Here is a 15,614-nt window from a genome sequence, read left to right on the forward strand (position 1 = left end):
TCTCTGACCAGTGTGCCTTTATTGCCTTTTTTTTTTTCATAACCTCTTTTTTATGATTTACAACGAACAAGTATGGATTTCAAACCAAGTTCTTTCTATAAGGGATTGGTGTGATAGGCATGACAGAAAAGATTCTAATTGAATAAGACCATATACTGAAATGATTACACATATTTCTTGTGCAGAAGTTGTAATTAGAGTAATTAAGTACTTGATTACAAATTATCACTGAACATTTCTTTATTTGGAGAGATGTTTATTGCATCAGAAAAATGAATCACACCATGACGGCCTATGCCTTATTTCCAAATAACAAAGTTATGGGCAGAAGACTGGTGGCACAGAAATTTTTAGCAGTATAATTAATGACGTGAAGTGGGCATATAAAAATTCTTGCCCCTGTTTCATACATGCCCTTTTGCCACTCTAGCCGTGAAACGCATCATCATACAGCCGGTTGCGGAAACTCTAATCTACTAGGCTTGGAACATTCATAGACGTTCGTGCTGATATCAAGCACGGTTCCAAGCACGTCTAAATCGTATCACAAAAGCTTATTGACAGCGCTCCATATGACCGTGGACAGTGCAGCCGGCGCGTAATACACTTGCCGGCGGCGTTCGGTGATGATGCGCGAAATGTGTAACTACAATGACAAAAAATCGGCGGGCACCGCGCTTGGAATCGCATTTTCGAGTGACGACGCGCGAAACTGCTAGCCGCTGTTCCGAGCAATCCTTGGCAGTGAAGAGGGGTGAGGGGTGACGAGCTTGACTGTATGGTCCGCTGCCGATGCGTAAAATGGTAAAATGCCCGTACGTGGTTCAGAGGAGCTAGTGAGTGATGTGATTCATTCCTTGTGAAGAAGCACGTTGCCAAGAGTGCGCTAGCGCGTCGTTCCTGCCCGCGGTCTCGCTGTCAGCAGATTAGGGCTACAGCCGACTCCGATGACGCGCCGCGCTCGTAGACCGCGCGCCCGCTCGTAGTAACCTGATCGCGCGTCTGCCTACTGCTCCTAACTAAAGCGTAATTTAATTATATCTTAGGTGATTATCGAGCCGTGAACACATCATGAAGTAGCAATTTTTGAGAGCCATGTTCTCGCGACGCACAAGCAGCAGGCGACGATCTCCCAGAGCGAGCATCGGGCCAATGACGAGGCGAGCTGAGGCAACATGGCGGCCATAGCCAATCAAGGGCCTCGAAACAACCTTCCAACATTTGCTTTTTGTGCGCTTGTTTTCAAAGGGAGGAGCCAGCTGAGGCGGGAAAGTTAAACGCGGAGAAATGCTCTTTCCGATGAGCCCAAGAAGCTGGCTCCCGGCCCCGCCACCGCGAAGCCATAATTTTTTTTAAATCGCCGTTTTCTCGCGATTTCCAAAAAAAGTTTCGCTACCTAGGTGGGTGGAATGAATTTTCTGAAGCACTTCTGCGCGGTTTTTAGTGTAGATATTTTGGAATCAGATAGAAAAAGAATTCCAGAAACTGAAAACTTAATTTTCAAATAATCGATTTTTCGCCATTTTTCGCGATCTCAAAACCGCATCCCCCCTTAAGTGGTTAGAACACTTGCAATCGTTGAGTTCACAGCAGCGCCGTCTTGTTCTTTCATTTCAGATGCAGCGACAACACCAACCCTCTGGGCAGGCACGAACGCAGGTGCCATTTTTGTTTACACCCTTGCCTTCCCCCCGAGCGACAAGAGGGACTCTGATCCAGTTCAGTGCACCCTTGGTAAGTCCTGAAAAAAAAGGGGGGTTGCTTCATAAGAGCTACTTGTGCCATATTTTTTTTTAGTAACTTGTGAAGCCTTTGTCTAAAGCTGTTTTTGCATCTGTTGTGTGCCTTTGAGATGTCTGGTTGTGGCGAAATATTACTTGGAAGGTTGACATAGCTTTCGTGCTAGTTTGTGTTGCATCATACCATGTGGGGCCTTTTTTTTTGTGCTAAATTAAGGGTAAACATGGGGATTGAATTGTGAAAATAGCTTTAAGGACAATTTACAAGAATTCTTGGAAAACAGTCGTTTTCGTATCTGCAGTCTTTTGTTTGTGCAGTATCTAAATGATTACACTGAAAACACAATCGTAGTGCCCAAAAAAAGCTCATTTTGTAAGCATGATCTGTGAAAATGAAGTCGAAAATTGCACTAAAATGCTGCAATTCGTGGCGCCATATCTAGTCTCTCCCCACACCTAGTACCACCATTTTGGCGTCTTTTCAAAGCTGAAAGTTCTGCCTTTCTATATACACCCTTTTCATTTACGATCACCGCATAGAAAATGCATTTAAAAAAATCTAGGGCATTCTCGCGAATCAAAGTCCCCTGACAGTGTTGTAACTCCGGGATTCCCTTTTGATGTTTGAGTTTTTCAAGATGTGTAGGTTTCGCTTGTGCGCTTATTGTGCCATGGCCCTCGTGCAGGCAAGGAGATCCACCTGAAGCACAAGGCTCCAGTGATATCCATCCACATCATAGACGCTCGTGGCTACCCTATTGCGGACCCATTTGAGGAGGAGCCCAAGGGCCTAGTGCCACCACAAAGGGTACTCATCTGCTCCGAGGAACAGCTGAAGGTGAAGTACCGGTGCAGGCATCATGTGGGTGGTTTAGCAGTACCATTTATGCTATGGTATTACGATTCCATGTTTGTATGCTGCAGTTAGGGAAAGGTTTTAACTGCGCAAGTTGCATGGTGCGTATGGGGATATGATCATGTTTGTCGCTGATGCAATTCTTGGAGCCAAAAGTAGCTGCATGTCGATCATGGAATAATTGTTTTGTTGAGTGCCCTTGATAATAATAAAATCATACAGCCAGCACATTCGAAGTTATATGGCTGCCGAAAAATGGACACCAGCAATAATGTTGATACACTTGTTGATGTTATCTCCTTTCCTGGTTGGTCTCTCTATTGCCAGATGGCACCACTTATTCAGCCTACTTTTGTTGATGGCTACAGTGGTCAGGTAAAATGCTAAGTTCAAGAAGCGTTGCGGGTAAACTAAAGCTCCGCAGTGTTGTTTTTAAGAGAATGCATAACTTTGTGGATAGCAGCACTGAATGTTGCAGTGATAGGATCTTTTGCTCAGTATAAGCCACCTTTTACATGATGCGCAGCTTACAGTGAACGTATAGACCCAGGATACGCTAATAGAAGAATTCTAGTATGGTAAAATATGCTCATGTTCACTGTTCAGTTGGTGTGGTATTGGCGTACTTTCTGTACGGTTAACCAGCAATGCTGAAAAAAGCCTAGTGACAGTGCAACCTCTTTTTTTTATGTATTTCTAGTCGCTGTACTTGATTGGCTGCTGCACTTATGGTGTTTTGACACCAAGCTAACAGAGTCTCTCTGAACACACATCTTTTGTTTCATTTTGGAGTGGGCATTGGCCGACTTTTAGAGTAGGGTATTTGTTGCTGTGTATTTAGCATGGCTGGTGCGGGATGAACAGATTGCATTTGCATGGGATCAGCCTTCCTTTACACACAATTATCTCCATACTACTTGTCCAAAGTTAGACGTTGTGCCCAATGGAAGAATGGTGAGAATTACAGTGGGACCCCGATTATGTGACTTTCAGGAGACCACACAAAACCGTTGTATAATTGGGGCGTCGTATAGTCGAAAAACTAAAATTATAGGCAGCGACATTCAGCCTTGCCCAAAAAACGGGTACAGACCACCTGAATAAACCTGACTAAGCCCACGGCGCACGCAACTTTGTGCCTCTGCAAGAAAGGTAAATTAAATTATTCTTGCCAGGGGCAGCTAAAGGCAGCATTACTTAGTTGAAGGTGCGAGCGCATCTTTATTCTTAACCTAAAAAAAAAAAAAACATAAGTCGAATCCAAATCGCATCTTCCTACCAATAAATAAAGTCCAAAAATTGCCTGCGCGTGAAACCAAAACCGCATTGTTAACAGCCTCCCGTGGGAAGAGTCGGACACAGATTCATCACTATCACGGTGGCAGACCAATGACCACAACTTTGCGTAAAGTTAATGAGGTATTGAATGCCTGTGTTTGCGACTAAGCTGCGCGTGTTATGATTTCGTGGCTTGTGAAGTACAACTAGTGATGTCCCGCTCTTATTATGAAGGTTGACGTCCAGTGAAAAATCTTGCACGGTGAAAACGGTGAAAACAGCTGTGTCGCACTCTTGTGCGTGCGTAATCCTATGACTGCAAGTGCGACTAGGGCCAGAGTTCAGCTGTATGCCGACTAGGTAAAGTTCCTACGGGCCGAAGACGTGAAATGTCAGCTTTTCAGCCGCCTGAAGCTACTCTGTGTTAATAGAGCTTGTCTAGGTAATGACCCCGGATAAGTACGCATTCGATCGAGGCTTATGTAGAAGCGCTGAACATCCAGGAGAATGAATTCATTCTAAGAAGACATGCTGTCTCGCTCTCTACTTTTCTAATCGACAACTTAATGGAACGCAAGTTCATGATTCGCACTTGATAATATTTGGTGGATGTTTGATTCGAGTAAATGTGTTTTTTTTTTCTTTCGGGCTGAATCTTAAAGTCATCTTAAAACGTGGGGTCAGCATAAAACTGCGTTGTATCACCAAGGTTTTGAATACATTATTTCTATGGTGATTTCACCTGGACCAAACTGATTCGTTGTACAATACGGGGCAAAACCAGGGTACGTATAATTGAAGTTCCACTGTATGAAGTTGTTAGTACCACACACTAGCTGTTCTCTGTGTCATTGCGTTCGTGGCATGTGACAGTATCGGTAATGATCACTGGTGTTAATAAGAAACAAGCAGTCGTTCTGCGTACGAATGCAACCGATGAGCGATGCTCCTTAGAAATGGAACACAAACTACTATGCACCTGATCTTGCAGCTGGCCTTCATGAAGACTGTAGGGTGGGGCAATGTTTTTAAAACCAGTAAAGTTTCGCAGCTCTGCTTGCGAGCCGGCACATGCGGCTGACGCGTGAACTTGCGACATTACAGTTCCATTTCGCTTCACTTGTGGTGTTCTGCGTGATTGGATACGACAGTACACCGTTACTCTCAAGGATGCATTGCCAAACCTTATCGTGGAGGCGACGCACATGCCGCAGCGAGCCGAGATGTGCAAAGAGTAACCACTTGTGATGCGTTCTGCATTTATCTGTGCTCGCTTTCTTGTGTGAGGCGTCATGCAAGATTGAACTGCAGCCCACCAGTTTTTGTGTTGGCCATCTTTTCCACTTCGGCGATCAAGCGTCTATGGGAAGCTGATGCAGCGGGGAACTTCGATGGCGATGGTGTGGTGCGGGCCTAAGAATCTTTGTTCCTAGATATTTGCTAGCATTTCCTGCTTATATTTAATTTGTAGAATATGTAGGAATGCATTGGGCATATAAGCCTCCTCTCATCAGTGAAACATTCTACCTCTTATAAATGGCAGGCTAGAGCCCTACAGCATAGTTTGTCGTTATTCGTGTTTCTTGACTAGCTCTAATTCTTTTCACTGCCCACTGTGGTGGTGTTGGGCTTGTGGTGCTCAACTGCTTACACAAGGATCGCAGGATGGAATCCAGACTGTAACATTCTCATTTTGGTGGAGGCATATTGCTAGAGGTTCAAGTGTAAGCTAAATAACACCAGATGGTGAAAATTTTCCAAGCCCTTCGCTATAGCACCTTTCACAATCGTATTGTTACCGAAAAGATAGACTCCTACAGAAAGACGCCACTGGCACTTTGCAATATCATACTTTTCAAACATAATGCCCTAACAATGAATATGTTGTCTTTGCTGCTGCTGCAGGTTTTCACACTGCCCAGCTTGAAGCCCTTTGGCAAGCTAAAACTGACGGCGCATGAGGGAGCTCGGCTGCGCAGGGCCGCCATAGCACGCTTCCAGAGCCGCAGTGACCCTGCTCGCACAGAGTACTGCCTGGCTGTGCTCTCCAACTTGGGCGAGGTGGCACTACACTCCCTGCCTGACCTGCGCCGCCAGATGCTTGAGGCTTGCCTTCGCCGCGAGGACATCAAGTGAGTGCACCTTCGCAGAACAATATGTCACTAATCTGCCATCCTAAAATAATGAACTCTTTCTATTAGCCCTATAAAACCTGCTCGGTTCTGAATATGCATATTATCTTGCTGCTCGTACTGCATTGAAGCAGTCTCGCTACGACTGCTTTTAAAGCTTGTTCACACCAAAGGGGTAGCAGCCAAAGCAGGAAAGTGGAAAGCAGGAAAAACCTCCTTTTCAGGCGGCAAAAGTAGGTGGGAAACGAGGCAGCAAGTCCGATCGCTTCTACACCAATTTTCTTTTTTTGCCATCCACTGAAGCTATTCGCTTTACTGCAACCAGTCAGAACGCCATGCGATGGAGGCCCGGTAGTGGCTTAGCTCTAGTGCTGGTGTACCTTTGGGTCAAGCATTGACCAAACAACAGCACATGCTCAGCAGCACATGCTCAAAAGTGTGAAATGCCTGCCTCCTCTGCCGTGTGGCCAGCCAAAGGAGGCGTGTGGTGTGAACAGCTGCATGCACTCGCCGCTTAGAAAAGCTCGCTTTCTCACTTTGCCGCTTTACCTTCGGTGTGAACAAACCTTTAGAGTTGCGATGATGAGAGCGATTGAAACTGCAAAGAGCAGCAGTGGCGTAAGATTTTCGCCATGAGAACTGCTGGCAGCCAAACCAGTAAGCAAGGCTTTTGCTTCTTGATTCGGTGCTTATTTCCTGCACATTAATTTTACTTGTTTTTATTTTTTATTGCTTCTGTATGCAAGCATGGGCATGTCACCAGCAAAAAGCAGCAGTAGTGTTGGAGTTCGGAGTTACCTGGTGCAGGAAAGTACCGTATTTACACGATTGTAAGACGACCCTTTTTTTCAAATTTGACAATCCAATGTTGGGGGGTCGTCTTAGAATCGAAATCGAACCATGTACCTTAGAATCGAAATCGAACCATGTATTGTCATCTCGAATAGTTTCCCGCTCAACCCAAAGCGCATAGTTTTCCGCGTGCTTATACAAAAGCTTTTCTTTTTTTAGCATCTACTGCGCGCATTACGAGTGCCTTTATGACGAGCGCACGGCTCTTGAGGGAGCACCGGTAATCGATGGAAGAGCCGCCGTAGGGGGGTATTGGTAGTTAACGGAAGAGCTCCTCTTTGTGATACAATTTTCTAAGCGGGCGCGTCGCCGCGTGCTCCTGTCGCTTGTGTCCACGACCGGCTCTCTCGAGTCACTTCTGTCTGACATGAGTGCCGTAGGCTCGAAGAACACTCGGCGCTCGTTTACGGCAGCGTTTAAGCGGGCCGCTATTCTCCTCCTGCGCCGCGAATACAACGAGTGGATTTCGTCAGGAAGCCGCGAACTTACGCCAAGCGGGCATGTGAGGAGAGCCTCCCTGGCTACTGTGTGCGGGTGGGTCCTCTCCGCATGGGCGGCTGTCCCACGCGATGCCGTGGTGCGGTCGTTCGCGAAGTGTGGACTCACACTTGACGACGACGTGCTGTGGGACTGCAGCAGCAATGACGGCAGCAGCACCAGCGAGGACGACTCCAGCGACGATGAATAATCCTCCGCAACCACGTGAATAAATTTCCCTTGTGTAAAATGCGCGCGTTCTTTTTTTTTTCTTTTTTTTTTTTTTTTTGAGATGCGATTTTGGGGGGGTCGTCTTACATTCGAGTCGTCTTACAATCGTGTAAATACGGTAACCTTCTTAACATTGTTGCAACAAATTTTTACTTGTGGCTGTTACTGCCAGTAGACTTATGTGCATTGTAAGGAGAGATTGTTGCCCATCTGGGATGAACATACATAGTAGCAGCATCCACTTCTGTTGCTTGTTTTTTTTTTTCTTTTTGTTTTCTGAACAAGATGTCATTATTGATCAGACATAACCAGATGCATCTTTGCAACTGAGTGGGAGTAGCTCCGTCATTATCATATAAGTGACACCGTTTGACTTACAAGTTACATGACTGAAAAGGTAGCTACTAACAGTTAAAAATTACCTTATGCAGGAATTGGTCGGTGGCAACGCATTATTGGTAACTAGTCGCTGCCCAAGGTCTTGTATACGTAATTACATTTCTTACATTTTCTGAACCATGCCCCTCCCTACGCAGCGGCATATGCAGTCTCGTGTTCACAAAGGACGGGGAGGGCTTTTACCTGAGCTCGCCGTGTGAGTTCGAACGCTTCTCCCTCTCGGCCAAGCGAATGGTGGCCCCCCACTGCCAGGTGGATCTGCCCGAAGGGGTTCGGCCTCAGCCCCCGCAGCCCCAGGAACCCCAGGGGGGCAAGGAGGAAGAGAAAGTAGAAGCAGCAGCACCTGCCGTGTTGGCCACAGAGAACGAAGAGCCTAAGGAAGCAGACGGCAAGGCCGCATCTACTAGCGAAACCAGGCTCGAGGAAGTGAAGGAGGTGGCAGAAAAGAAGCCAGAGCTGGCATTCTCAGCCGCCACGTCTCCCACATCGCCAAAGGAAGAGTCGTCAGAAGGCGGTGACGATGACAAAGGTGGCTTGGACTCTCCACCAGACAGGTCTGTGCGCTGTTTTTGCAGTGATTTGCTTTTAGAATTTTTACGAGCTTTGAAAGTAGGTGGGTAGTAGGTGATACTTTAGTCCATAGCTGTCTGGAACCCTCTTTTTGTCGGTGTTGGACGAAACTAAAAAGTAAACTGCATGTAAAAGAAGTATAATTACTCTTAAGTTGTTAACTAAGGAGTGGCCATGGAAATCTATATGTATCTGACCTTTGCATGTGATGAGAAGCCCATAATACCGTATGTACTCGCGTAATCCTCGCACTCGCATAATTCTCGCACCCCCACACCGTTGAGAAATATTTGATTTTTTTTCCTCTAGTAATTATCGCACCCCTAAAAACTGCCAAGATAATGTTGTCTGCTTGTTCCAGCCACTGATGATGATAGCGTGCCCCATCTGGCGCCATCTCTTAAGCATCAAGCGTACTATTGCATGGAGATTCAATCTAATCCAAGCCAAGCCGAAGTGGCCAGTGCGCGTTGCGGCGGAGTTTTGTTTGTTGTGTCGGTAATCTTGGCACGTTATGGGGCGATACTGAATCTACACGGCTGCTTCAAGTTGCAAGTGATAGGTCATGCACTAAACAACGGCAACAGGGGTGCTGGTAAGCCCTTCGGAGCCTACGAGTTTTGTGTTCGCTACTGGTGACGGCAGCTGAAAGCCACGAAGACGCGTTAGGCCTGCCGTGTGCCTAAAACTGGGATTGATGGTAAGCTTTATTTCTTCAGAAGGAAACTGCGGACGATTCTGTCAAATAGCCATCAGCTCAATACTGGCGTCCTACGCTTACCTTTTGAGGGCTCCTGTTGAGCGATGAACGCTACCGCTATGCCCGCAACGCCCACAAGCTTTGCATATGGTATTCTGATTCTCGACTATTTGCTTGTACTTTTTGTGTCTCAAATGAATCTCTCCTTGTGTTGAACATGTGCTTTTATTGTTGAGGTAAGTTTTAATTAGTACTTATCAAAGTTAGCTATTAGTTGCTGGTGTGAGAATCCCGATTTGGGACCACTTCGTTTTCTTTTTTGCTCTGTACATTTTCGTGGAAAGTTTTCCCCACGTAATTCACGCACCCCCCAACTTTGCATCGGTTTTCCGCGAAAAAAAGTGAAAGGATTATGCGAGTAAACACGGTAGCATTTCAGACATGACTTTTTTTATTGTTTACTCATTCTTACCAGTACATTTTCTTGACTTTTAAGGGCTCTATCCAGGCTCTTATCATTTTTATTTTAAAAAAGCGAAATTTTTGTTTTAGATCTGCACAAATGAAAAAGAGGTTAGAACATTGGATTGACCAAAATAAATCACTGAATACAGCATCCTTTCACAGTACAATCCCGAACATCGATTTTATTCGCTTCTTATTGCTCTCCGCTTTCTTGGCACGTCTTCCCCCAAATTGCAGTGGTATCAGCAGTCTGGTCATCACTAAGAATGAGTCCAACTTCACCACCACCACAAGCACGGTGGGCGACCTGAAGTCCCTCGATCTGGACGACCTGCTGCCCGCCGACCACGAGGCACTTGCCGACAAGCTGCGTTCTGAATGCAAGATAGAGGTGGTGCGCGAGAAGCGCACTGTTGTCGTTGTGCGGGAGGAGACGCTCGTCAATGGGTAAGCAACAGCTTGAATGTGCGCATAGTAAGCCCAGGTGTGGCAAATTATGGAAGAGTAAGCGCATACAACATGGCACTGCCATGCAAAGAAAGTGTACGAATGCAGCTGCAATACAAGTGCCATCTGAATCTCTCTTAGGCTGAAATACGTGGCGCAAGGTTGACCAAGAGAGAAAAAAAAGACGAGACAGAGAGAGCGCCAACTCACAACTCAGTGAGTTGTGAGTTGGCGCTCTCTTTGTCTCGTCTTTTTTTTTTTTTTTTTTTCTCGTGGTCAACCTTGCGCCACGTATTTCAGCCTAATAATATGTACCAACTAGCCCAACATAACGTACTATTATGAATCTCTCTTCCCACGTGCCGTGCAAGGCTGGAAACTTTTTACCAGAAGGATGTGCTTCTTTATCTGATGATTTTTATTTGCAACTGTTCATCATAATGTATTAGTGTGCAAGATTTGTTTGAACTTTCAGGAATATTAACCTATTGTTTGTTTCATCTTGTCTACCTTGGTGTTAACGTAGTGTTACATATCTTGTGATTGCAAAAATGCAACACAGTACTTGGACCGTTTCGTGTGCGACAATGCCTTCGATCTAGTGCAGGTGTTCTCTAAATTTTTAAAATGAATGCCTACGTTTCTATCGGCATCAGTTCGTCTCATGTAGGAGAACACTCGCATCGAAACAAACGTTACATTTTGCGACCATAATCGTAGTGATTTTACGCAGTTATCTCGAGCAGTTACTCATGCCTGCCGTTATCATCCAGTTTTGATATCGCATTTCAATTCACGAGCATCTTATGTGCACAGTGGATTTCGCTTTTGAAGTACCAATGATAGAAATAAGTCTGGGACGATATCTCTTGGCAGTAACGCAGCCTTGTAGACAAGCCTACTTCGTAAATTTATCAGTCGGTCAATTTTGGAACTGTGTTTTTCGATCTTGAACTAAAATTGTAATTTGCTCGTAGTTAGTGTATGGGTAAAGTTCATCCCGAGAAATGTAATCTGTACTTATAACGAACAACCTTATGCCTTTACACTATATTCGTATGGCAGATAAGTAAATGTGTGCAAACATACAACATTAAAAAGATAGTACACTCAGACCTTGATATTACGAACTGGGATATAACAAAATATTGGTTATTACGAAGTGAGGAATACTCCTGCAATAGATAGTGTTAAGAATACACTTTAATGACAAATTTTTGCATATAACAGACCTATTTTTTTTTGTAAAATGCAACTTTGTTATAATGTGGTTCAAGTGTACATTTGATAATGCATTCATTGCATACAAATGCTTATTCCAGCAGAGCTAAAAATTAGGGAGGGAACTTTTCATACCCAATGCTGTGTAGCAGCCAGTACTTTTTGCCTTAGCCACATATTTCTTAACGTCAGTGAGAATGTTGCCAACGATGCCAGTCCAGCACTCTCTACTTCCTGCCCATTTGCCAGAGTGTCAATACTGAAAATTTCATTCAGGCATGGTAGGGTAGGGGGAAGCTTAGGTCCAATAAAATGGGTTACTTGCCATGGAAAGTTTTTTGCATTGAAATAAAGTGTCTGGCGCAATCTTCTGCGCTGCTCATTAGCTACTGCCTTCGTTGTCGTGCTAACATCTTTTGCTCCTATTTGTCAATAATACTCAATGTGATCTGTGCCCTTGTCTTATTTCTTGCTCTCACACTATTATTTCCCTCTCCTTCTTTTTTTTATTGCAACAGGAGCTCTCCTACAAATTGAACCAGCCTTCATCAGCTAGCATCCGCCACTTTGAGCACTTGGAGCTGTATCGTATTTTCACACCATGCGCATTTGTTTTTTTTTTTTTCATTTTTTTTCTTCCTCTTTGCGTGATTGTTTTTCACATTGCAGCTAGTTCCTCCGAGCAACAGGTGTTTTTTTTTCTTATTTTATCTCCCCCTGTTACTTGTTGGTTTCCCTGTTTTTAAGCCATTTTTTTTAATCAGTTTAGGAACAAAGCACTGTTGCTGAGCACAGGTGTGCACAGGTGCACCACACACACACTAACATATTCGTGCACGTTATCTCGCAGCTGTGCGCATGCTTGGCACACTGATGTTGCATGTCCAGCACTGAGGCAAGAAGACTTGGGCATGCGTGAGAGAATGGGGGAGTAAGGAGCAGTTGGGCCGTGCAGTTACCTGCGAAAGTACGAGGGGTGTTCGCATTTTGCAAAGAAAGCCTAGATCTCACGGAGCTTCGGCAGCATCGTTGCCTCTATTTTGACGTATCATGGCTTAATAGCATTCGCCATCCACTTGCAGATTTTGACACTTCGAAGGTGTTGTGCCCAAACTCTGTGGAAATGCGCGTTTGTCGTGGGAATTGTTGCAGCGCGTAATGTTTGGCAGCTTACTGTATGTCTGCATTTTTTTTCCTCCTCGCAAGGGTAGGATTAGAACGAACGTTTTCACGTGTATGTTGAATTTTTCGCCACTAGGTTGTGCCCCCACTCCTTGCGTTTTTCTACCGTCTCCAGCACCTGCACACGACCGAGAGCCACGAAAAAATGTATGAACAGTGGAGGAGAGTCTTTTTTTCGCTTAGACTGTGAAATGTACAATGTGCACTTTTTTTTATTTGCCAAAAGTACACTGATAACACCGGTGGTCGGCTGTACTTATGTGGCTGTGCATATATTTATCTTCGATATTGGAAAAATCTGAACGAATTGCCAACTTTGGAAATGTTGGCGGAAACACCATTCAAATCGAGAGCGACCAGTGCTGTCATACATAGTGGCGTGCATACTTTTTTTTATCAGTGAATTCACGGAATAGACTGAGCAATCGTAGAACAAACCTCTGGTTTCCGCTAAGATTGCGGTTTTATTCCCACTCCGAAGGTCCATTCTTGCACCAAACTGGTGACATCACCAAGCAAAACAGCGCAATGTTGGGAAATGACCACAAAACGTCAATCTCGCATATTCGCATGGCGGTGCTGCCAGTATACTCTAACCATGTCGCGTTGGTTTTTATAGACACTCAGTATTGCATCATTCCTCGTATGGCGGTCGACACTACAAGTACCGCAAGTGCCTTTTACCTCGGCACAAATGCAGCAGATGTGTGTGCTGTTGCCGCGTTCTACAGCGGCAGGCACTCCTATTCGCGATGCAGACAAAATGCTTCTTGCTTCATGCTTCCTACAGCCACATTGCTGAAATCGGAAAGTGTTTGCATAACTTTGCATAACTCATTTGCAACTGGCCGTCTTCGCTTAGAAGTTACGTACTGTCAGAGATAAAGGTATTCTAAAAACTTGGCGGTACGCAGCAAAGTGAGGTCATGGCTGAAGTAGGTCGGCTAATAAGCATGCCAGTGTGTTCAAACCTCCAAAACAGCACTTTCTTCTTCTTTTTTTTTTTTTATGGGAGACATTCGAAATAACTCGCGCTATTATCCAGCCAGTCTTGACTGCAGTCTTTCTGCAGTTCAAACTGTTTTATTCTATTCCCAGCAGTATATCTCACAACTGTTCTCGTTGGCCGTCACGTCCGGGGCGAGTGCTCTGATGTAACATTTCACGGCACGTCGAGATGCGTTGGCACTACGCGAGTCGTGACAGCTGCATGCCCCGAGGCAGCGTTGTCGCATAGCAAGACCGTGCAAGTTGCGCTTTCCTCTTATTTTTTGTTTGTGGGCCCCGTTTCTTCGACAGATGCATTCATGCTGTATGCATGTACAAGAGATATAGGGGACCACACTGGGAACTGGGCGCTACGTGTAGCAGCTCGTTGATTACTGTTGCTCGTGTTCCCGAAATTTTTTGTTTATTGCATTTGCCCATATGCAATTACATCCGCAACATGCATGCAATGCTGCAAGTAGGCAAGCAGTACAAGAACCTCGTATACGCTATATTATTTACATTAAGGACTCCGTATTGCACTTCATTAGCGGCGGCATCTCATACAGGGGGACTGCTCGTGGCACGCTTTTGGGGAGGGGTGGGAACGATTTTAACGGCTCCTGCGTTCATTCCTCGATTTGTATTCGCGACCAGGATGAAGTCATTTCACTTAGTTGCATTTCTCTTTCACCGTGGGCACAGAGGGTAGGTAGCTGTGTTCTCCAGTTCCATGCAGTACACCCAAGGCAAAAGGGTAGCCAGCCCAGCCCATCAGTGTAATGAGAGCCAGATAGAGACTCACCGTGAATGATAAAGGAATAGGCCTTGTGCTAGTTTTCATTTCGTAAAGGCACAACAACACTTCTCGTTTTTACTTGCATATTTTTTTTTAAGTGGGAGGGTTGTGTGCAAGGGGTCGACAAAGCACAAATCATCTCATAATCAAAAAGTGCCATTTTTCAGCCTTCCAAATAAGCAAATAAAGTGAAATGGGGAGAGGAAAAACGAGCACTTCTTGGCAGTTTCTTTTTAATTGAATTTTTTTCAACAGCAAGTAGCAGCGTCTGCATTTTTTTTTTCTAGAAAAGGTCTATACATACTATATACATATATATATATATTAACATATTTAAAGCTTTTTTATTTTACTGTTTTTCTCGTCCCATGTTTATTGTGCTCGTCACCACAAGTCTTTTTCGCATGTTTATACAGGGCAGCTCTTTTGCTGCACGCGTGTGTTTACCGGGGGCAGCAGCAACATTTTAGATCCTTCCACAGTACGTCGCGAATTATGCCACGGAAATGTCCATATTGGTGATGGTGGTACAACTGCTATGCTTCAACAAGGTGTTTTTTTTTTTTAAATGCTGTAAGACTTTTTCGAGCTGTCTTTTTTTTTACCGGGCCATTTTTGAAATAAAATGTGTGCAAATTGCCGTAGTCGTGTCGTCAAGCTTGACTCACTGGCTCCTGCACCTTTATTGAAATATTGAGGCTGCTCCGGCACACTATAGAATGGTAGTGCGAATTGCTGTATAATGAATGGGACCGTAATGAAGTAAATACATTGTCACTGGCTTAGATTATATAATATAAATCTGTTGTGACGGCAATGTAAGCAGTCTGACAATTGAATGGCATGCCTTCCAAACCTGCCACATGAAAGCTGCTATTATCTATTAAACTTTTATTAAAAATGGCATCAAACTGGAAATAAGACATGGTTTCAATATTTGTCCACATACTTGTAGTATGATGTCGGTGGCTGGGAGTAGTTCCACAAAAGGCATTTCTTTCCAATAACTGGAAATAAATGCACTTGTGGGAACTTTCCCAGTATTCTAATGCACTGGCTGTCATCTGTATTTTCTGTTTGTAAATCTTGGTTGCTTTTATGGTTTTGTTTTCTTGCTGAATCTCCACTGTTTCCTCAAGCAGTGTGTGGAAGTGCCCCTTGATTGCTTTCAGTCTGAGGGAAGCAGGAAGTGGAGGAAACGATTGGACTCGAGGTGATCTACCATATCTGTCCGATACTAGTGCACCCCCCCAATTGTAACGCACTGGTAACCTTCTAC

The 15,614-nt window shown here is 44.7% G+C and overlaps 1 protein-coding gene across 2 annotated transcripts in view; it reads left to right on the forward strand.

Annotated features, from left to right (window-relative positions):
• Nucleotides 1–12,291, forward strand: part of l(2)gl (LLGL domain-containing protein l(2)gl) — a 58,722-nt gene extending 46,431 nt beyond the window's left edge. For both annotated transcript variants that reach the window (XM_075889338.1, XM_037426933.2), the window contains exons 18-23: nt 1,618–1,734; nt 2,426–2,577; nt 5,779–6,005; nt 8,102–8,518; nt 9,937–10,146; nt 11,886–12,291. In XM_075889338.1, the coding sequence (XP_075745453.1) occupies nt 1,618–1,734; nt 2,426–2,577; nt 5,779–6,005; nt 8,102–8,518; nt 9,937–10,146; nt 11,886–11,904 (1,142 nt within the window). In that variant the 3' untranslated portion in view covers nt 11,905–12,291. The remainder of the gene's footprint in view (nt 1–1,617; nt 1,735–2,425; nt 2,578–5,778; nt 6,006–8,101; nt 8,519–9,936; nt 10,147–11,885) is intronic.
• Nucleotides 12,292–15,614: the final 3,323 nt, after the last annotated feature.

The sequence above is a fragment of the Rhipicephalus microplus genome, chromosome 3 (assembly GCF_043290135.1).
Source record: "Rhipicephalus microplus isolate Deutch F79 chromosome 3, USDA_Rmic, whole genome shotgun sequence".
Taxonomy (NCBI): Eukaryota; Metazoa; Arthropoda; class Arachnida; order Ixodida; family Ixodidae; genus Rhipicephalus; species Rhipicephalus microplus.